General features: G+C 38.1%; 1 protein-coding gene across 1 annotated transcript in view; it reads left to right on the top strand.

Moving 5' to 3' along the window:
• Nucleotides 1-24,524, top strand: part of LOC106720622 (mediator of RNA polymerase II transcription subunit 13) — a 59,732-nt gene that overhangs the window by 3,444 nt on the left and 31,764 nt on the right. Inside the window, exon 2 of the mRNA XM_045686859.1 lies at nucleotides 15,755-16,058. Coding sequence (XP_045542815.1) covers nucleotides 15,755-16,058 — 304 coding nt within the window. The remainder of the gene's footprint in view (nucleotides 1-15,754; nucleotides 16,059-24,524) is intronic.

Raw genomic sequence — 24,524 nt, 5'->3', positions numbered from 1 at the left:
TCAAATGGAAGAAAAATTTCACTTTCAATTCCCAGAGAGCCGAGAGGAAAACAACTTTGAGCCGGCTGACGTGGCTTACAAAAAACGCGCACAGCCGATTTAAGTGTTAAGGTCACCGTAACCATTATGTTCATATTTTTGCCAGTCGATTACAGGACGGGAATGTGATATGACGTAAGTCGAAGTTCCTCCGGTCGCCGGCGCAAGGTGACTGCAACGACCCCGCCGGACAGGCTGACACCTTTTCATTTCCGTACTATGAATCTAGATAAATTTATATCCTGACTTATCATTTGATATTCATTATCGTCAGGGTCATTAGCTTGCGATAATACGTCAATGTTTATTATTTTTAAATTATGTAAATGTTTTGTTGTAAGAAAATTTATTACACTCATTAATAATTTATAAAGTGGCAAATGTAAAACCTAAATACACGATCAATACATTCATGGTATTAGAAATCAATAGCAATCCTTCAACTTATTTTAATTAGCTGGATGAATAGATGGATGGATGTTTGTTTGAAGGTATCTCAAGAACGGCTCAACGGATCTTGCTTATATTTGGCATAGATGTAGAACATAGTCTGGAAGAACACATAGGCTACAATTATTATTTAATTTAATTCCGCGCTAACGGAGTTGCGGGCGACAGCTAGTGTTGTTATATTGTTAGCTTTTAATTTTATAATCAGTTAAATTATAAATTATTCCTTACTCTGCTGGCGCATCGACACAAAGTTAGTTTTGGCCTCCGACATAAAATGGCATTCTCTTTCCAGTCGGCTTCTTGGAGACATGGCAGGTCCAGCTCCAAAAAACAAATTCCACCAAATTATTATCAAAGTTATAATGTATGTGGTTTGTATTGAAGTTAGAATTGACGGTAGCGTGTGATAAGCGTTATCACGCCGATGTCTTTCGGGCCCGTGGGATCGTGTACCTCACCTCATACCGTGACAACACTACGCAGAGCTTGTTTATTTACTCGTACATTTTTTAAGAATTTGAAAAATACCTTCTATAATATCATAATTACCTACTAATAGTTAATTTTAAACATAGGTTCTTCCATATGCTCTATGTCTATTAGTCAAAGTAACAGTACGTTTTGTGACACAGTTACAAAATAACGCACCATTCTTTGCTTAAATGATTTGATAGTAAATATGAATTTCGGTTAAATAATTGTGGAGGTCTATGTTAACTGGTACGTAAGGTATTAGTAAAGTAACGAATCAGTGTCAGCGTTTGACCTACGCCGGTCGCGCGTCGACCATGAGCACCGCGTCACCTATCATAGCTGATAAGGAAGTTTGCGGCGACGTTATCGTACCTAGCTCTGTTCTCCGCTGATCGAGCCGCTAAACATCTGATACAGTGTTGTCATATCTACGCTTGTATTGGAAAATTTATACTTGGTTTTCCGTTCTAGTCATGTTTACGACACATGATAGCAGAAATAAACATTTAGTTACTTAATTTTTTGCTGTTTTAACATTTATATCACACAGACTTAGCTTTTAAATTGTTGTTAGGTCAATGTTATTCGATGTTATTGAATCAGATTTCGTCTCATTAAAACGTATTGCTTATTAAATTAATCACTAGTAATGACGTTTTTTGGCCTTTATCTTTACATAAACTAAGCTCGCCTCATATCCTATCTAGGATCTGAACTGTTGTAGGCGCCTACGACTATCTCCTACTTAACACAGATAAAGATTGATAATTTGTTTAATAACTTTTATTTATTTTTAGTCAATAGAAATCATTCAATATTTAGATACATAATACATATTAAAATTTCGTAATTTAGACAATCAACTAATTATAAATTTTATTGAACTTTTTGAACTCATAACCGGAGTAAAAAAAGGAAGTATTGCATGTTCCTTTATTTATCATCTTTAGTTCCGTTACTGTACTTTACCACAGAATTGTTGCACCGAAACGTAGTTTGTAAGGAGATAAAACTTTCGTTTGTTTTTACTTTTCTTAACGTACAACTTTTTTTATTAATCTCAGGCATCAAAGATTTTTGAATATTTTTTTTTGATATTCTTTTTATAACCGCTCACGAAAAGTGTGTAAGAATGTGGATGTTATCTGTGTTTTGATAATAATTAACAATGTTACATCGATAACGCCGGGGCCGCACTTAAGATGAGTGCGCTTTACACGACCTTATCTTGTGCAGCCCTATCCCGGATCTGAAGTCTGGCTTCATATGGAAATCTGATGATCATCGGCACACTAAATGTACCAGTAGTAATCCCACAAATATGGAGGCATACGCCAACACGTTACCAGTGGAAGCGAGAATAGGTCTTTGGAACGAAGTTTATCGTTGCAGGATATAAGACGGAATTTCTTTATAGAGCATGATCTATTTTTCAGTATAGTTGATAACGCGTGGGGTTATCAATTTGAATGTAAAGATTATGATAGTCCCAATTTTTAAGTGTCTGCATGTAAATTATATTATCGTTATCCAGCGAGAGCTGCGACCTCGGCGCGTTGTATTGCAGTGTGTGTATGTCGTCCTTTTTCTCGTTTTGTTATGTTATGAGCTCCACAATCCGGGTCAAGGTTGTGTTTTGATGTCTTGAGGAAAACGACGCGAGCGCTTTCTCGGTGGGCCCGCCTTATGTCATCCGTGATTCGATTCGTTCTATATTTGTCATCGCTAACTTCATTGACACACTAACATTACCAATCCCAGTTGGTCTTTGCTTGTGATTACGGTTTAGTTATGATTTTGTTTTTCAAAGTTTTAATTTTAGGTACGATCATAAACAGAATAATACATGAAAGCGAATATTTTTTTTTATACTGCCAATGAACAAAATCTGATAGTCTTCGATAACTACAATTTGTTTATGCTTTATTGCTGGTGAGTCGATACCAGTTGGACCGGAGTCTTATTCGTGTGTGGACATTTTATTGTTTTGTATTGGGGCGCAATTATGGTCTTCCGCTAGATTAGTGCGGCGGCGTCGGCGGACGGCCGCGGCCGCGGTCACGTTATGTGGGTCAAGATAACAGGAGTGAACTCGGCTCGGCACCTCCGCGCGCACACATACCCCTCGCCGACCCCGCACCGGCCCCGTAGCGGACAACTTTCTTTTATATATATTTCAACACGAGATAGAATAGAACTACATCGACCATGATATCATGAAAAATGGTTTGCGCTGAAAGCTATTATGTAATTCAGTGTCATGTTATTTCCCCAGGTGTTATTTTATTTTGTAATGAAAAATAAAATCCTTTTTAAAGTCTCGTGAATATGGAACATACTATGGAAATTATCCTATGAAATAAGGTCTTAATTTAAAATCCAATCCATATCACATTCTCTTTAAGCGTCATTTGTTTAAAATGAAAAGTTGATCAGTAATGTAGGCAGAGATGGCAGGCAGGCATATTGAGGCCGGAGTGCTGCGGGCGCGGGCAGGACCGCACTTTGTTTTGTAAACACAAGGGCGGCGCGTGGGACTGCGCCTCTTGGCACCGCGCCTCACCTCTCACTCCACAACGACACATTTCAGGATTAATCTCCCGCGTGCGCGATATTCGAACTGTCATTGGAAAAGAAATTCTTTCATTATACATTAATTTAAAAGTTTTGTTACAAACGATGAAAGAGGTAGCATGATGTATGTGTCTGTGAATACTTCAAATTTCACTATTACTAACGGTTTTTTAAAAAGATTTTTTAATATTGAAAATTTTAATGTTTTTTTTTAAGAAACTTAAAAGTAAGTCAAAGTTTACCTTGGCCCTTTATTTTGACCATCAGTCCACGGTTAACTAGTATTTTCAACGATTATAACGTCACAAATTGTTCGCATGTGCCCTTAAAATATGTTATTACTTTATGATCTTTAACATCTACCTGAGAATTAGATAGTACGGTAAAACCAAAAAACTTTGTCACCACGAAGATTAAGTGCAGCCGGTCAAGTTTTACCATCCCTTTTCTTTTAACCGATCTTTTTTTATGTTTTCTTAGTTTAAACAACAACACTTTAAGCAATATGTTGATCTATGCTTTTGACTGTTTGAAGAGTAAAAATTACCAACAATGTGATAAAGTTACGTGGATGTGTCTTCGAAGTCCTTTATAATGTTCAAATTGAAATCAGAGCTTAATCAAAGTGATCCCTTGTTGTGATACAAACGGTTAAGCCTATCAAGAATTGTATAACGTCGCAGCAACGCGTCAATCTACACGTTCGGCCTCAATAAGGCAATTGGCGAACGTTTCAATTTCAAGTCACAATACAAGAGTGCGATGCGGACACCGCCTCGGCTCGACGCGATTCTCGCACTCGAATTAACTAGATCGTCAACACGTTGCGCAACGAGCGAAGAGCGCCAGGGTCGATGCGGCTTCGGCGCGGGCGGAAACTCGGCCGCGTGCAGCCTCTGACGGAGCGCAGGCGGACTCGGAGGGCGGCCTAGTCAATTTGAAACGCTTTCACTCATACCTCCACCACCGCTCGCCCCCTACCACAAGCCGCGACACATTCGCCCGCACCCGCGCCCGACAACACGCTGCAAAGTTTCGATCTGTTTCGAGGATTGCACCCGATGAATTTGTTAGTTATATGTTTATTGTCATAGACCGCTTTACGACTCGACAGTCGATCTATTAAAACTGTTTATACGTCGCCGTAAGGATTGCAGCTTGGGTCTTATTTAAAGTGGAGCGACTGAGTAAGTGGGGCATGACAAAGATTGAATTACCGAGCGAGAAAGTCTTTGCAAGTGAAAGATCTTAGAAGTATTCATTTAGTTTTGTCATGAACTTTGAATCGATCTCGTTAACCTTACGCTAGATTTTTATTGCTTGTTTCTATGTAATACATTAGTTTTCAATTTACCATTTGATTTTTTCGTATATTATTGATACATGTTCCTTTTTATAAAACATTCATTTCAAACCAACAGCTACAGAACCACACAACATTTTTCGTGGACGATTTGCAATAAAAAAATAATGTGCTTTTTGTATTATCTGTCTTCAAGTAATAAACTGTCGTAGTTACTTGCGCGAGGCCAGTACTTGAGTCGGCACAGTTGACAACTGGTGCGTACAATTGTATTTTCGTAGTATGGTGGCTAGCGACGGCGGCGGGGAGAGGCTTCACTGATACTCAATGATGCATATTTATAGCAATATTGTTTAACCTAGTTATTTAGTCGTAATTTCACAATGTTTAAATTATTCGTAGTATTATTGAGCTTTAAATTTTTTGATTTATCGAACAGTCGTAACTTTACGTAAAGCTTCATTCATTATTCAGTCATTATTTCGTAGCATATGTGACCAATGGTGGCATTAAAACGTGAACGCGTTGTGTAATCTCACCGAAGAGATCTAGAAAAAACTGGGGCGCATCGTCAAAAAGTCTAGATGTGCGGTCGTCGACGCGAGTTCGTTGACCGCGCGGGCGGGGCGGGCGACCCGTTAGCGCAGCCCTGCTCCGCTCTGGGATGACGATCAGCGTGCCTGTGCCCTGTTGCCCTGTCGATACCTTTGCTATACCAGAAGCATTATGGCCTCTTAAAAAACATTGAATTAATTTTAACGTAAAATAAATTACATTTTCATTTAACTTAAATTTTCTTAATAACTATGTAGTTACTGATACTGATTATTATCTGTACATTAATAGTTTTCGTGTAAGTGTACACATTGCTGCGTAAATAACTGCCTTACTTCAACTTTGGTTACATTTTAATTTTTAACTGGTCATTGCTCAAGTACTTATTTTTAACATTACGTTTATGTCAACCCAACATACAAGGATATTTTCCTAAAATTATCATCAATTAGCCTTAATATTATATGATGTTGAGGATCAATATCCACTTATCCACAACATAGAAATAAATATTTAAAAGTAAAATAAGTTTGTCTATGTCTATTCTCGATGATTTGTTTTCGGTTGTCAAAATGTGTGTGTAATGATGTGTACCTCTCTGTTAAAAAGAAATAATAAAAAATAAGAAGAAAAGTCATGGTTTGATTTAATGCATACGAAATTCATTAATATATGATAAAATTAAGAAAATATTTTGATTTGATAACACGTTACCTTTTAAAGGCGAGAGATTTGCATTAATGTAAAGAATAAACTCATAAATACGATGTCGCATTTCACGTATCAATTACGGATTCGACTTTGCTATTTTGTAAGCGCTCTGGATTTTAGTTTCAATTGCACTGAAGTGGAGCGAACGAGCCGCTGTGTCCCTATGTGTCCCCCACCAATTGAGTATGTTATAGAGACACAAGGGCCCGATGCCTGGTCGTTGCTGGTGTACCTTTTACATCTTCGCGGGGTTCATCGCCCTAGCGATTGTTAATTCGGAACGATTACATCACCAAAGCGTGCAAACAATAGTGCGGTCACAATGTGAGACAATTCGACGCCGATTACAATTATTGGCTCTGTTGTATTTATGTCACCAACATGACACTCTTGGTAGCGGTAGCATCGAATGGTTTGCATACAAGCAAGAAAAATATTATTGGATTTCAAACAAAAATCGACTGATAAATGACTACATAACAATACTTTTTACAACAAACATTTGTAATCTTTGTCCATGTTATCTATTCACGGTGACAGGTATTTATATCTACATAGGTTTATTCGTTAGAAGAGTAGTAGTGAAATTTGTCAATTTCATTTTGTTGATATCAACAATTATTTAACTCAAAGAGGAACATGTAAATGCTGCTTGGAATAGGATTAACGAAATAATCTAATTTAGACACCCTCCACTGCCTCCAATGCCGATACACTGTTAAAAAATAAACTGTCTTTTGTTTTTATACGGGATGTTTCAGAAAACTTACGTTAAATTTCAGTCCTATACTTGCTGACAACCTACTATTGCCCTACATTTGAATAGTTAAATTTGAACACAAGAAAATTATATTTGAATATGTGTCTCAACGTTGTGGCCAGTTGAGTGCTGGAGCAGTGCTTCACGTAATGAATAAAACATTAAGCAATTCGTTAAATAACCTGTTTTCGTCACTAACAAAAAAAACAATACGAAAAACAACTTTAGTGTTCCTGCGCCCATGATTTTATGTACAATATTTGTCACAACGGCACTAGTGAAACATTTTGGACAGTTACGAATATCAGTATCACGGATCTGTAGGCGTCAATTAATGGCCGACGCGCCGGCCGGGCTCGCAACGCACACTTCTTGAATGAAAAACAAGGTATCTACTAGTGTTAAGGTGACATTAGCTGTGAAAAAAATGTACTATATCTTTTATACTATACTAATGTACTATATATATATATATATAACTACAATGTAAGTCAGTATGTAAATAACATAAAAGAATACATATAAACCTACTATTGGCAGTGACCTAGTTAGCTTTCTGTTGCATGTGAATGTCATTATTAGGGTGACACCGTAACGTTTACACTTGCCATCGTTGTGCTCCACTTTAAGGCCGCTTTTGTATCGCAGAAACGTGTTGTATATGACCTCGATTTCTTCAATACAAGTCTGTCAAAAAGTCATTTTCAAGTTATTATTTTGATCCGATTATTTGTTTTACATGTTAACAGTTAGTTGCATATTATTTAGTGTGCCATAATCGATGTCTGATTGTGGTGCGGGTCCGACAACGCGCCGGGTGGCGGTGACCTCCGCTCGCGTGCCGGCGCCGCGTCTGCCGCATAACAATTGCTACTGCTGTCGTCCCTGGTCTCATTAGCTCCCCCTTCTGTTCTACCTACTACATTCAGCAATCCTGCTTATTAATATCTAGTCAGCTGGATGCTTAGTCGCTTAGTTTGTGTCTTGTCCGAACCGGTTCGATGAGATCGATCGATTTCTGTGCTAAACGCAAAAAACCTGTTTAAAGTAATACACGCATAACTCGATCACGAGATATTGAATGTTAAGATAAAAGTTAGAATACTAAGATTATATGATGGCAATGAAATCAAAAGTCGTCATGTCATATTTTTATGATATTCTTGTACACCTAATAATATAAACCAACAAACTTGTATTTCAAATAGTGATTAATGACCATAACTAGTTCGTTGATTAAAGTAACATTTAGTTGATAGAGCCCCTATTACGTAACATAGGTTAAATCCTTTGATGTCATAGGTAGGGATTATCTCAATTCTTGGGGTCAGAGGTAATTGTTTTACGATTGCATCTCATCTGTCGGTGGGGTTGTGCGGGCATACGGGTGTCTCACTCGCGCGCGATTGCGACCGGAGGGTCAGAGCGAGGCATACGGAGGGCGATAAGTGTGCGGGTGTCGGATGCCGCCCACGAGATTCAAGTAGCGTGCTCAATGCGCCGTGCTAGTCGGAAGATGGTGTTGCGGTTGTGGGAGTCGGGCCTCCCCGTGACGCTGTGTGACGATACACGCGCATACTGCATACACACAGCGTTACGTAACTAAAATATGAACTAGATCGACATTATCAAGTTCAACTAGTCAGGAATTAAGACCGAGTTTAAAATGAGTGCAGTAATCATCTTTGAACATACGAATTATATATGTTTTTTTTTTTTTAATTGAAAGAATGATAAAATAGTCAACAGCATCAGTAAAGTCTTATTAACAAACGATATATTTGTACTGTCCCATAATACAACCATAGAACATTGTTCTAGTATATGCAAATTAATATTTGTATATCTATGAAATGATTTACTGAATACATTATTTATTATAAAAAAACCTGTGTTCATTTGAGCAACGCTTAAGGTAAAAAGAGCAAGCAGTGGGTCTGGCTGAGCGGCGGCAGCGCTATCGTGGCCCACATCTCGCAGACGCGCAGCCGCCACGCGCGGACACGACAACTACTACCCAGCCGCCCCACAAGGGTGCTCATTGTTCACCCGCAATCCCGCCAACACTTCGTACATACAGTGTATCTCAAAAATTTTTGTCCTTATACCAAAAAGCTTACTTGTTACTAGAAACAATGTAAAGTTTTGCTAAAACAGAAGGGTGAATGAATTAAAATATTATGAAAAAAAAAATAACGCTTTTCGTGTTTATCGAACGTAAATGTGATAAATAGTCTTGAATCTTGAGAAAGTACCAACTCTTTTGGATGAATCAGAAAAGGCACACAATATTAGATTATTTGAGAGATCCGATTGTCATGGAATGAAATAATTTCAGTATAGTCCGATATCCGATAACGATATCGCAATGTTGTAATGAAATAGACACATTGGATTGTATCAAATGTGCCTTATCTCGATCATTGATTTATACATTCGCTCGCCGCACCGACGCGACGCCTGTTAACAGTACCACTGCTTGTAATATATGAACCTAACTATACAAACCGTCCAAAATGATCACGGCATAATAGACACTATTACGCATTTGTAGAGGTGACAGTTGTATACACGCGACGATGTTCGCCTCCTCAAAGTGGGTAATATGAAACGCGCAATCCATAATAATGCTGAGGTTCGCGGAAGTGTAGGCGCGGAGAGCGATGTCACGCACCGGGCTTGTGTGCGCTCGCTCGCTCGCTTTACGATGTCACATAGAGCTCTTGTTGCCGTGACGTGACGTGATGAAAGGAAAAATAATTCTAATGTTATTTGTTCATTCTTATAATACCATTTCTGTCTTATAGCATTACTTGAAGAAAGGTAAAACATTAACCTGGAGGAAAGTTTGGGTCCGTCTCATCACAAAATTGAACAAAAGCATCCGAGATGTTCGTCATCTATGAAAGACTGATGATCATCAGGTATCCTGTGCAAGGATTATAGTTCATTTGTTAGGGATATAGATAAATGTCCTTGCCCTACTTCTCACGGTAAAAGAATACCCACCTATAATTTTACGCATATTACCTTCAATATTCTTTTTTTGTTTATAGGGAACCTTGTTGCTTTTTAATTATCCTGACTATAGTCTCGCCAACTGCATAAATATGGAATTTTTCACTATGAATGTTCATTGAAGAAAACTTTTCTAACATTCTTTCACTTATCAGACAACATTAACGGACAAACGGCCGGCCGGCGGAACAGCCCTGTTATATAGCCCCGCTTGGCGCCGCCCGAGTTCACTGACGCTTTAAACAAATTAAAAAACTTATGTAATTAATGCTTTTTTTTCATTTTACAACGTTTTAAGTACAATTGAAACCTCTAAGTCTATTAAGTTAGAAATAACTGTTATGTAATACAAATTTAAATTACCTAATTAGCTTTAAGTAAAATTGTCGTATTAGATTGTCGTCGTAGTAAATAGTAGTCGTCTAAGTACAATTAAACGTAATAAAGAAATCACATTTTACACACATGATTTATTTCTCATGTTTACACTTTTAAAAGTCATTCGGATCGCAATAAATTGATATTGGTTATTTACGGTAAAATTATTACGGAAATCGTAAGCTTTTTTACAACCGCTATTCTTCGTATATATCAAGGTCGAATCGCCTCAGTGTTTAGAACGTTAAGAAACGTTATCATTCTCAATCAACATTGTATAAACTTAAACAAGGAACAAGTTATTTGTTGGGTAAACAAATGTTATAAGGCTCTTAATGTCTACTTGTTGCGGCGCTCCGCCACCTTTTTAATAAATAGGTATGATGTCGTTTCTTTCGCTGTGCAAGTCTAGTCTATGAGTCTATTGTTTACAAACATCATTGTCCTCGACGTTACGAATGTGCGCTTGAAAATTAAAAATGCATTTATGATCAACTGGCATACTGTCTTAAGCAATGGATATACAAACATATCTGAGATTCAATTTCTTTAATATTCACCTTAGTCTCGCCTAAAACAGTCCCAAATCTATAAATTTTAATACGACAAAATTTATTTAATTTATTATTTCCTATTATAGTTTAAGATTGCAATAATTACAAAAAATCTAACACTTGTTCACAAAAGCAGTATTTGTTTAGCACAGATATAAATATCTAAAGGCATAAGATGTTATGTTAGAGAGGTGTAGCGTCCCGAACGCAGTGCGTGCGCGTCGTGACGTCACGGCGCAGGCATGCAGCGGGTGTCGGCGCGGGGTGGGAGCACGGCGCACGCGCAGCTCGCACTGTTTACAGCATGAGCGAGCGCGACGTTGCCGCGCCTCCTCTCACTTTCGCGACCCGCACCGCTGCGCGCTGCGACCGTCTAGCGGTGCTCCGCTTTTTTTGGGATCACTTTTCCCCTTCCCGGTTGTCAGCGCCTCGGTAATACTATTGTTTGTGATTGCTGTAATTAAAATAGTCAAGGATTTTTCGTTCATTGATGTCATTAAACAATGTTCAGAAAAAATTTTAGTGAGTAAGAGTTTTAGCCGTATTCAATTTTTATTTAAATTATAATTGAACATTATTATTTGAAATCATCAAAATAAACTTGTTAGCAGCGAATTTATAAGTATTCATATGATCTCGTTCCGTGATGTAAGACAAGGTGGCGCAGCTGCGATGTGGGGAGGTCCGCCTGCATCCGGCCGCGCTGTCCCGCTCCGTGGCAACCGACCTCGTGCGATACGCGTCCGATAAACTTTCTTCCCCTAACAAACTTTGTGACCTCTGTCATATGTTGTTGACATGAAACTTTTAATACCACTTTTAGTTTTAATATAATAATTGAACAGTTACGGAAGCTATCTTTAAATCAATAGCCTAAATATTAACTTGTCATATTAATCGTTGGTTTCTGAGATCAAAATCCCTGTATAAACATATTGTTATCTCAGTTTTGTCAAAGATAATGATAGGGATGACCATGTTATGTTTTAATTAGGGATTTCAGTCTTAGGAACCAACGATAAGTATGCTTTAAATAAACTTTAGGTTCGCTTCAATGTCACTCGCGTAATATTATTTTAAGAAGTAACGTACGTGAAATTATTCAATGGTTGGTAGTAATTACGATATAGAATGAAATAATTGTTTATAATTCACGATTAAATATACAAGATTGGAAAAATATTTTAACAATTCAATTGTCTTTAATATAAAACATAACATTCTTTATGCATTCTTTTCTTATGTATGTCTAGACACAAAGTGAAATTTTTAATGCTTTCTTGTCGCACTGAATTGCTTCGGATCTCCCTCAGTGTAGAAATACGAAATCTCCACTAAGGGACCTCCTTAGTGACCTGTGCAAATCTCTGCGGTAGTGATACTTGCGCATATTTGGATCGACAAACATGACACAATAGAAAGTGAAGCACCGTGGTGTGCGCGGGCGCATCGCCGATAGAAAGTCTCACTTCGCCGCAGACCCAACGATCCTCGCATTCTTTCACACGCAAAGCAGTGAGCTGGCTGGTACAGCCGCGCCGCTGGAGCGTTGCATCGCCTCGTCACTAACAATGATGATGGACTAATTGTATATATATCTATACTAGCGGTCGCCCGCGACTTCGTAAGCACAGAATTAAAAAAATGCCCGCGTGCATCAGTTGCCTTACCGTCAAAGTCTCTTCAAAATTGGTCAAATCATTCCTGAGATTATCCGAAACAAACGCGGCCTTGCGGACAAAAAGACAAAAATGAAAAAAAAAAAAAAAAGGATTTTCAGTATCAGCAAAGCAAATACATCACGTGTATGAAATATGTTTTTTTCTCTGTATTACATGCAGTCAGTTTAATTGTATTAATATGTATATATTTTCCAACGCATTAAAAATAACAAAAAATGTTTAATATTTTCTCTACGTGTAATGTGCGTTACTTTTTTAATAGCTGAATGAAAAGTTCGAAGAAATCCAATCAAAATACGTTCTGGTAACGTAATTATTTTAATGTACCATTTTAAAAAGTGCGTATAGAGCGTTCAACGAGAAATAATCCCAAAAATAGTCTTCCACCTAGCCACTAAAGCACTTACCGTTGGTTTATGAGACCTATATCTCTGTATAAAACATATCGTTATCCCAGCCATTATCTTTAACAAAACAGAGATGAATATATTTTAAACGGGATTTCTGGTTCTCAGAAACTCACGGTAACTCAGCTGTTCCGTGTACGCGTGCAAAGTATATCTATATTTATTCATTATTAATCTTATGCCAAGTGCTCATCCATTTATCATTCAACAGCGGTCACCGAAATGTGCACTTAATTAGTGTTGAGAGCTTCAATGAGGCTTCAATGAGTGACCTGGAGCCGGCACCATCATTATCTCGCCCATTTCAATGATCGCAGGCTATTGACATCAAATTAAAATTGATGTGCTTGAAAGCAATTACGTGACCAGATATGATTGGTACAGCGTAAAGCAGCTGATATACACCTGATCTGAATGCTCCAGTGATCGTCAACTTTAGAAAAAAAGATGAGATGCATTTTGAGAAGAACACTGAGACAAGTTTTATCTTTGAATAAGTATTATTAAGTCGAAGTGTGTGTCAATATCCAAAAGTACAATGAAAATGGTAGAATTGTTTTCGATTTGTCTGTCACCTTGAGTAGGGTTACTACACGAACACAAACAATAGAATAGACGTCGTCTTTGTATCAGCGATTTTAGTCTGTAGCTTCACGATATTTTTGTATGTTTTAAGTTAAATGTAAATAAAATAAGATAGGATTATATAATGAGTATATCGAGGCGGAAACAATCTGTGAGTGCGAGCGACTGATGTGTTGCGTAATGTCGGCGTGCTGTGCGGCCGCGGCCCAGTTGTGACACTCCTCACCAAACTGGAGCTGTTAACAACTCGCTATATGGTAATTGCCGTTGTTATACTCCTAGTAGATTGTTTCTCTTTCATATTTTTGTACGTGGCATAAGTAAACCAAAATTTTAGATTGTTAATGATACTGTTACAATAAAGCGTTACTGAGTAACAAACATTATTATTTTATAACTTAAATTGACGTTTCCAATTTCCAATCGTGATTAAAAGTCAGAGGGTACTGTATAAACAATATTATTTTTGAAGTCCTGATAAATATGAGAAGGAAAGGTAGCGGTTGAACATAAAACCGACAACATCTTAAACATTAAGTTGTAGAATCGGAGCGAACATTAAACGCGGCCCATTATGACCAATAACCCCCGTTTCAATGTTAACCCTAAACCCGTTCGGAATGGCGGCCGTCCCCTTGTGTCGGCGGGTCGCGGCGGCCCCACGCGCGTCCGCCAGGTGCGACGGAGCACCCTCTGCCTCCGCAGATGGTCGGACTCCGCCGCGGGAACGTTGACCCGCCTCGCGTGATACCAGCACTGCGCCTTGTCTGACCTCACATTGTCTGCCGCGCTCCAGGTCTTATAGAGGGCACGACACTGATATTGCTCATTATCATTACTAAAATCGATATCTTATTCAAATTTGTTAACAACCAAACTTTCGTGTAACCATATTAGAGTGCTAATGGTTTAAATCGGTCATAAAGAACTAAATGGATATTGAATGGAAGTAAAGTTGACTTCAAAACTATCGATATTAATAGCCTGTTGTCGTAGGTTAGGATCGTAGCATTTTATAACCACTGCTGGTGCTAGATCAATGTTTAGTAGATTTAATAATAAGTCAATGTCCTTATTGACATTCATGACGTGAACGTTATTAAGTTTCTCTCGTCCTGGCGCGTGCAATTTCTTTTGGGCTCATCTTACGGATGAGTGCGCAGTGGACATGTACTTGTAAAGATTCCCGACCGATGTGCTCGGTGCTCGGTGTGCCCAGACATTGTGTATAGAGGCAGAGAGGCGGTGGGTTCTTGACCCGCCGGTCCTATCTACATAATGAAGGTCATTGCGACACCTGCCCCTACCTCCCGGAGACATCGTTGCCTTGGCAATGATTGCAAGTAGCTTAGCAGCAAATTGACAATTTTTAACAGAACCCCAACGATGATATATATTTCTCTTTATTCCCTCAAACTCTCCTTTTTAATAATATTAAAGTGATCGGTAATATCTATCTACCAAACATTGATTAATTTCTAAAGTACACACTTCATGATCCGGACAATTGTCGTTCGTCTTTTCCGGTTAGCACCTTACGCGGCTGGAGGCGCGCCAAATCCAGTTTTAGAGCGATCTCGAGGTCTCCGTGCGAATCCGCGACGGCCGATGCGTTCGATAAGATTACACTTATCTCTATATCGAGTACAGCGTACACGAGGATCGTCAGTCCCCTGCTACGGTACCTAACGTGTCGCGCCGCTGTCATGATAATGCTACACTTGTTGATTAATAAGCGAAGGTGACATTAAATTTGGTATTCATTCACTTTAGCCTTGATAAGTTTTTACATTCCATTTATGAATTCAATCGCTTAGAAAAATCAGTGTTTTCAACGCCTTATATTTGTGGAAAGAAATTTAAATGTTACAACGAAATGTTTATATGTGTATTTTTAAATGATCTTCATGTAACACTTTGAGTCGTATACTAATGAGCAGCCCGAAGAGCACGTTTGGCCAATTATGGTTGTCGTCCCTACTCCGTCGCATATGTAACATAAGCTCAGCTTACGTATCCTTGTCACCGCTACTTCACTAGTCTGTCAGTTGTTGGCCATCATTCCTGGAATATATAGTCATGTTGTTGCGTAAAGGGAACACTACCTTTATTAACAAAGCACAACCTATGAATTCACAATGTGACTACGCATCATCTAACTCTAATCTCCGTGTGTAGACAAATCTGATTTGTGGAAGCTAGTTTCGAATCCTTAGTTATCTTATTAGATATGAGTAGATAAATATTTTTATTTGTTGCAGACGGAGCTGTATGGCATAAAATGGCGTAAGCTGGTATGGCAGCGGGAGTGCGGCGGGGGCGGGGGCAAAGGCGAGGAGGGCGCGGCGCCGTTAGGCGACCCCGTGATCAGCAGCTACGCGCGTTGCCTCGCCGGAGACATTCTGTGCGTGTGGCGGCGCGTGCCCTCGCAGCAGTCGCCCGACCTGTACGACATGCCCGCCCCGCCGCCGCTCTCGCTGCGCGCCGCCAAGGAGCTCTGGATCTTCTGGTACGGCGAGGAGCCCGACCTCAGCGGGCTAGTTGCGCCAGAGCTCATTGCCAGCCGTGAGTATTCAACACTTTTATATTCATTGTCACACTATAAGCGATGCGTTAAATATCTATTATTGAAAGAAAGTTTGTGTTCCAACGCAACTTAGATATTTGTATTTGTAGGATATATTTTTCTCAAAATATTCGACCATAATATTATGTAAGTTAAAAAATATTATAAAAACATACAATGACCTTGGCCAACTTATTTTATAGTTGAATCTCAAATATCCGGATTTTATGTGTACGTGTACCTGACCTCAAAATTATAAACCCAAAATCTTATGTTATCGAGTTTACGATTATCATTGGTTTGATTCATTAGTAATATAGGGTTTTAAACGTACGACACAAAATTAAGCCTGGTTGCATAGGAATATTCAAAGATTAGTAATATACAAGTGCTAGTCATATTTGAATATAATTCAACAGTCAATTAACGGAAGCTTTTAACAGCTTCTGATGGTAGTGTTTAAAATCTAACTTTAGCGCGATGCTCGCCGGCAACAATTGTAATGTATGTTCTGACGCGATAACAGATTAATATTACAAGATAGGTAGCTCGTTAACCGCTCCTCGGGATGTATCATAGCTAACAATTAGGAGAAAGATTGATATCACGCCGACTCATCTCACAATAGTTCACGACTAGAAAAAAAAGAAAGATATGTAGATAGTAGTAATTTGTCAAATGAAAGAGCTTCTGTCTGAGAGTAAGCGTTACCGTGAAAATTCACTGTCGATATACTTTGCTAAACAGCTTGTTTTAAAGCTAATAAGAGATATAGACCACATCATCACTTCATCAGGTGGGATTGTGGTCAAGCGCTAGCTTATTCAATAGTATATCAAAAATATTTTGATAAGTTCTTATAGAGTTTACCTTTATAAGGTTTTTTATCTGTCGCCCGCGACTCCGTACGCGCGGAATCAAAAAAAAAAAAGATAATAAGTAGCCTATGTGTTCTTCCAGACTACGATCAGACATAGATGTAATTCCAAATTTCATCAAGGTCCGTTGAGCCGTGCTGAAGATACCTTCAAACACCCGTACATTCATCCAAACATTCGCATATTAGTAAGAAGTAACACAGAAATGAAATGAAGTGTTCTTAGTGTAAATGAGTTGAATGGGTGGTTACGTGATAGTTGAACAATTTAAAGTATTTTATTGGCCGGTGTTACAGAAACAATGCCCCCGCGTGTTTGCGTCCGTGAACAATGCGGCTTACATCGGACGTGCATATTATTACATTCGACCAATGTAAGATGAAACAAGTAAATGATTACTTGACTATTATCACGTCGCGTCGCTTCGTGTTCCATAATAAATCCATTATAATATTTAAATGCTTACGTTGCGTTTATGTTAATCTTAATGAAAAAATTATTAGTACTAGGAAAAAAAATATTTTACCTAATGTACAGTAATAGTCATTTTGTTATGTTTTATTGGTACATAATACAGAAATACGACTTAAGATTAATTGAAACTTTTAACAATTGACTTGTTGTTCAACTAGTGCATGTGGGCGAGCGGTCGATGATCTTGAGAGATTTTTTTCTAACTAAAGCGCAAGCGTATGAAAGGTAGAATAAGATATTGTCACTATTAGATACAAACGTTATCAAGTTCACTATTAAACTTAGAGAAAAGTAAAACATTTACAGTTAATTCTTTTTCGCATTGAGTTAGTTTCTCACATTTTCTTACGTAAATATGTACCTAGAAATATAGATTAGATCGTCTCAAATAGCATTCTTCATATGTCTTTGATCTGTCCTGTGAGTGTATTTTTATAGAAGAAGTAACAGATAATGTAAACAAGTAACAAGTTGTCTTTTAACAGAAATAAGTCTTTAGTAACAAATAATAAGTATTCTTTTATTATAAATGTAAAGTTATATACATCCATCCACACAGTAACAGATAGAGTCACCGTTTGCCCGGCCGGCACACCTGGCTGCCAATAACGTCCTTATTTCTAACATGATATCTCTCACAAGTAGTCGAGCGGCCGCGACAGATGTTTGCCACCGTAACGGCGATGAGGCAAAAGTTTCAAGAAGGCGCGTTAAATCCGACGAAGGCTTTCAAAGAATGATCGCGTCTAGAATCTAACAGGTGGCCGAACTGGACGAGTAGTGGACGCGCCTGCGAATTGTACTTTATTTGTCGACTCGACGCTTTTCTTTATTCGCTTCGAAACATTTATTTTTATGGTGTGCAATAAGATGTGGTTATTGTTTTATTATAAAAATCGTACATTTCTTTAGAATTTTTTGTTCGCTTTGTTCCCTCTTATCAAAGTGTATGAACGATACCTTTGTTATTATGTGCATATCTTACAAATCAAGTATTAGTAACAAGCAACTGTTTGTACGTATGTGTCAATTCAAGTTTTATAGTATCACTTACTTTTCGTTTTAATAGGTGTTAACGTATTAGTAATATTAAGTTTTAATGATGGCGTAAAATGTCGTCGACACGGTCCCGGAGCCGTCGCGGAGTCCGCTAGGAACCGTCGCGTTGCAGTCATTACACGATGTCACAACGGCGTTCTTGCAACATTAAGGCAACGCGATACGTGCACAATTCACCTGTTTTAACTAAATTAGAAACTCACAAAACGACACGTTGCCTAATACCTTCTATCTTAATCGCTCTAAGACACGAAGCAAACAAAATCCGCTACGTTTAAATGATGTCTTTATTCCAAGTCAAGTTAACTGCACCTCGCAAAATAATTACATTCCCAAACCTTGCACATCGTTTTCAATGCAAGCGTTTTTTCAGTGGAAGAATAAATTTATTCGTAAGAACACAATTTGTGATGAATAATACTCGTGACTAAGTCTTTGTAATTGTATAGGATTCTTTGTATATGTAGCGAAGTTTTCCTCTTGCTACGTGTTGGGAAGCGTCCCGTGCGCCGCCGCCGTGTGCCGCGCCGTGTGCCGCGCTGTACGTTTCGTATCGCACAAGTTCACACGAGTGCCGCCTACGACCGAAATAGAACGTGACATAAATCTGCATAAACGGTCTTATTTCGGTACTCGACGATTGTCGACTGTTTCTGTTTAATTTCTGTTTCCACTTTGTTCATTTTAAAACATTAAAATAAACACCTCAATGTAAAATATACTTCTGTGTTTCGTCTGAAATGCGAAAAAAACATTTTATTCTTCTTGTCTGATATGACTGGAATGCAATCCTTGCTAATAGGGGATAAGTTTCGACATGTCTACGTTCGGGATGCGCCCTTAGTTCAGTACTTATGCCATAGTGTTTGGGTGATGTCGCATCGCTAGGCTAGGAAGAGGCGGTTATCTCGGAGCGGTCGTGACCGCGGCCGCATCAATTGTTTCAACCTTGCGCTCTCATTTAGCGTTGGCCACCGACACCCGCTGAGATAAAGCACGTCTCATAATCAACGATTACGGAATACTAACGGACGAGATAACGACTAACTTTAAACTAGATAACGTATTAGGTAAGACGTAACTCGTAGCGTCTCTTAATGTTTAGTTAAATTTTGATAAAAATCTGAATGATAACAAACCATTTATTTTAAAACATGACTACTTGTTGTATCTTAAATAATAACTTTTTAAAATTAACTGTCGTGTTTCATTTAAAAAAAATCTTTCATTGTATGTATTTGTAGTTTTACCTTCTAGAAGTATATATAAGTGGGAATATTTTACTTCTTTAATATAAAGTGTGACCATTAAAGTAAATAAGCTGATAAATGGATAACTAAATCTGGAGTCGTTTATATCTTTAGAATTATAACTATCAGCCGAAGGAACTCAGCTCTGCCAAATCGTTTCATGGATTACTTTATTGCATATATAATAAAGTGTTTCAACTCGATGAAGTATATCCAGGATTCACTTGAAGTTATATTTAAAACTATAAATTTATTATAATTTCCAAAATACATTTATATCTAATTTTGCACCAAGAAAATAAATAATTCTATACAATGCAGTCTTCCATACAAAGTCAGCCGTATAAAAACAAATTCAAAAGCAATGTTGCTTGTTTTCCTTATAACTTCAGGTTATAATAGTATCATAGATGAAATGGATAACGTCTAGACGTGAGGGTGTCTCGCAATATATTTTCAGTTTAAAATCAACAACACGATATATGTTCCCATTCCCTTGAATTGTAGTCGTCGACCGCTCGTATTGCTGCCAGCCGGGTAATTACGTCTGTGGCTTGTTTACGATAAGTATCCGTATACAAAAAAACTCGTTTTACATTTGGGCTAAGAGGCGTGGATGACATTGATCACCCAGACAACCGAACGCTCTCGAAAAAAGCTTGCATGATCGTAATTGAGAAAGAAAATTTTTACTAAAATTCCGGTTCGACAATATACTAAATTGTCTCTGATCTGTATGTTACATTCTATAAAGTTGTAGACGCGGAGAGAGACCCACGTACAGAGGATGAAGATACGCTATTTTGAGCATTATTGCCATTGTTTAGAGTCGAATGTGGCGCGTAGGGCTGTAGGGTCAGTTGGCGACGTGCGTGCTGCATTCGATCGAAGGTCTCCACTGCCACCGACTGCGGACGGAAATAAACGAACGGTCTGCAATTTCCCGTCGCTCGCGAATCAACTAGCGTACGAGTTCCGGTAATGTCATGTTTATTTACCTACTAAGAAGTTAATTTATCGTGTGAAACTTGTTAAACAACGACAATTACTTAATACGTCAAGTTTTAGATAATTCTAATACAAATATCTAAAGTACACAAATTCAACGATTGAATCAACCCATTAAAATTGTAAATTGTAAAAGTATTAAAAAATTAAATAAACAAGCTTATAGCATTAAATCATTTAAGATGGTAATTCACGTCGGAAGCATCTCTCATATAAGTGTGCCGTTGGTTACAATTTGCGTGGTGTCCCTGGCTCGAGGCGGCTACGTGAGCTTATTTGCGCCGAGATGAACTTCTGTCCCGGCCCCAGCGACCGGCCTTAATCTGTTTACGATCCCCTACTACTGCGAAATGATAGGCGAAAGCTTGATCTATACTTGTAAAATAGTTTTTAAACCACTTCTATTTGTGGTTTAGTTATTATTATTGTAATAAAAGTGGTTTGTCAGTCACGATTTGTAGTAATATTTTTCATTGTTATCTCTTATCCTTGCTAAATAATGCATCTAACCACCGTAACCTCAATCGGTTTATATAATTGTGAAGTAGATAAAATAACACGTTACGTCACAGCTCGCATATACCCATGTTCCTTTTTGGTTTTTACTATCGCTCAACGCAACAATTGCACAGTCATCTCTGTGCGGATCAAATTAATAGCGTACAAATATGTTGTTCATTGAGCGAGGTGCGAGCCGCAAGCCGCGGCCCGAGTGTGGGAGTGATTCATTGATGCTCACCCACACTCACCGAATCGAATCCACGCCTTTACTCACAGGGTTCATATGCAAATGAATATAATATCTTACTAATCTTACGTTACTTGATATTGTTATTGTTCCATATTGACGCTGTTAACAATATATGTGTCTCTGTAATGTGTTCTACAACATTATGCTGAGACATATATTTTATGAAAAGTAGTGAGCTTCCTTTTTCCTCCTTTCCTTTTTGTGGTGTTCAAAAGCACTCGATACGTAGCGCCGGTAGAGTACGTGCAAGCGATTACTGGCAAGATGATGGTGTCGGTATGACAAGAGCGTGGGGCGGAGGGGGCGGCGGCTCCCCACGTCTGGCATGCGGCCTGACCCGGTACCCGCCGCACTCATAATTGTATTACTGCCCCGACGGTACACCGATTTACTTATTATATGTTTGGCTACGTTGTTAAAAGTGGCCACAAATACCCTACTCTGGTTGATATTTCACACTGTTGGACACTGGACCGATTATTTATAACCATCAAACATACATTTACCTCCATTTTGCTCCACATTGCAGTTTTTAGTTAAGTAACCCTTTTTATCTGTTTAAAGTGGTTCGTCAAAATCAGGCGTAGATGAAGACTTACTTATGTATTCATACTAAGCGTTCAGTCCCAAATAGAAAGGATACATCTAGATAAAGTATGTACACATATTCATTCCTCTCACAACCCCTTCACGCCACTCACTTTTTTTCACCATTTTAAAATCCCTTCCTAAAACTTTTTGTGTTTAAATCTTTACTGAGTACTGAATCTCTCCAAATATCGAAGTGGAAATGCTAGGAAGATTATCTCTCAATGTTTATACATTTTTGTTTATTTACCATAAGTACTATCGTAGTATAATGTTTAAAAATTTCCTGCATACAACTTGCACTACTAGAAATAGTCGCAGATCAAGTACCAATCGCATAGGCCATACTTTGTTCTTAATTTAAACAATTAGAATGGATGGATTGAATATATGTATGGTGAATGGTATGTACTTAGCCACGTTTATTCCCGTCCTTCCCACGGGCGATTGCGAGCGGGGGACAAGTTGGTTGTGACCCCACGTCACCCGATATCAACCCCCCAATCCCCGCTTGGAACCCTGCCTGCCCTGCCGGAGGTGTTTGATGCAAACGCTCACTTAATTAGTTTAATCATTCGTGGAAATTATGTCTACCTGATGTTTTCCGCTGTTAGCTGTGAGTAGGTACCTATGACCTATGGTGCTATGTGCATAAATTAACTATATGTAATTATACGCGTAGTAGAAGAACTTTATCTCTAACACTACTTTGTCAATAAGGATAATAAATCGTTTAAATAAATACATGTTATGATTGAAAATTTCTGTATAGATAGTTACAGCATGTATATTTTCTATCGACTTGAATGTTAGTTAATACTCGTATTGTTAATGTATAATTCACACAAGCAATAAATCCAGTCTGTTAAATCAATAAACATTAAACTAATTGAAGTTGTAAATGTAACTTGTTATGTTATAAAACGCAACATATCAGATAACGATACAAACAACGCATTGAGTACATTTAAGGAAAGATAACTAGGAATGCAACTATTCAACGGCTAGTCGTTTCCACCGCGCTACCGTCGCCGCATAGTAATTAGTTTATTAATGTGTTATAATGTCGTGAGCGATGTTACGAATCAATTATTCAATACGATTGTTTTCTACAGTTAAAGTTAAATCTTGATTACACAAGTACTATGTGTGAAATGAACTAATTTCTCTGTTATCTTGATCGTAAACATGTTTTGAATGTTGCATTTTTTTGTAAATAATCGTTATTTTCAAGTGATTCGGCATTGATGAGTGTGGAATAGCGTCATTGACATAATTTGCTATGCCTGCTGTATCTCTTTATATGATGGGCTTGTAGCTGTGTTGAATGCATTTCAGGCGCGTACTGCCAGCCGCGTGGTGACGTAGCGCCTACGTAGCGGCGGTGTAGCATCGCTACGCCGCCCGCCCTCGCCCTCACCTCAGCGGCGCGCTTACTTACACTAATATCTCCACCCTGCAGTATAAATGCTCTCAAAGGTTTATTGTTTGTTTACAACCCGCCTTTTCTGTGCTCTAAAAAAAAAGGATTCCTATGGGTCTTAAGGATTTAAAATTATATGTATTTTTGGCCAAACTCATTTCACATAATCGAACGTAGATATTTTTTATTTACAAATGAACTAAACATAATGAAGATTACGTGAATTTCGGGTATAATATTGAGGTCAATAAATAAAAAACATATTTCAATGTATAGATTGGTCCGTACAAAGCTAGCTAGACATATCGGGATGCTGTATAAACATGATCAGTTTGGGCTACAGTGTCGCAGCATTATAGATCATCGTACCTATCGACCATACGTTTTTTATGGAATAAAATTAATACAGTTTTTAAACTTTGACAAGTGCAGATTTATAAGCTAAAAACTATCGGAATATCGATCGAATGTAGCAATAACCCATATGTAAAGTAACGCGCGGCGACGGTTTACTGAACCCACTTTATTAACGAGCCGGGCTCGAAGCTGCGCGCGCTCCGTGAATTTAACAAGCACCAGTTTATACTTCAATCGGCGCTTCGTCCGAGCTTTTTTTGTTCGAGTGTCGCTCGGAGTGAAATGTTTATTTTCACTTAAACTGCACCATTTTAATTTGCTTTTTAATCATGGATTATAGTGTTATAAATGTAGCAACTGGCTGCATATAAGTTTATTTTTTTATTTCGACTTAGTTCTGTAGGACGTTCGTATGCATGTTTGGAACTAATACTATGTTTTATGTTATAAGAGATAGAATTTACTGTTTTAATTCCCGTTTAATCTTTTAAAAAGGAATCTTACTAATATTATAAATGCGAAAGTTTAGATGGATGGATGTTTGTTAGTTAGAAGGTATTTCCGGAACGTCTCAACGGATCTTGATGAAATTCGACACAGATGTAGAACAAAGTCTGGAAGAACAACGCAAAGGCTACTAATTAAGTTATTTTTTAATTCCGCACGAACGGAGTCGC

This window comes from Papilio machaon, chromosome 4 (assembly GCF_912999745.1).
Source record: "Papilio machaon chromosome 4, ilPapMach1.1, whole genome shotgun sequence".
NCBI lineage: Eukaryota > Metazoa > Arthropoda > Insecta > Lepidoptera > Papilionidae > Papilio > Papilio machaon.
Note: the sequence above shows the minus strand (reverse complement) of the source record. Positions and strands in the feature narration are given on the sequence as shown.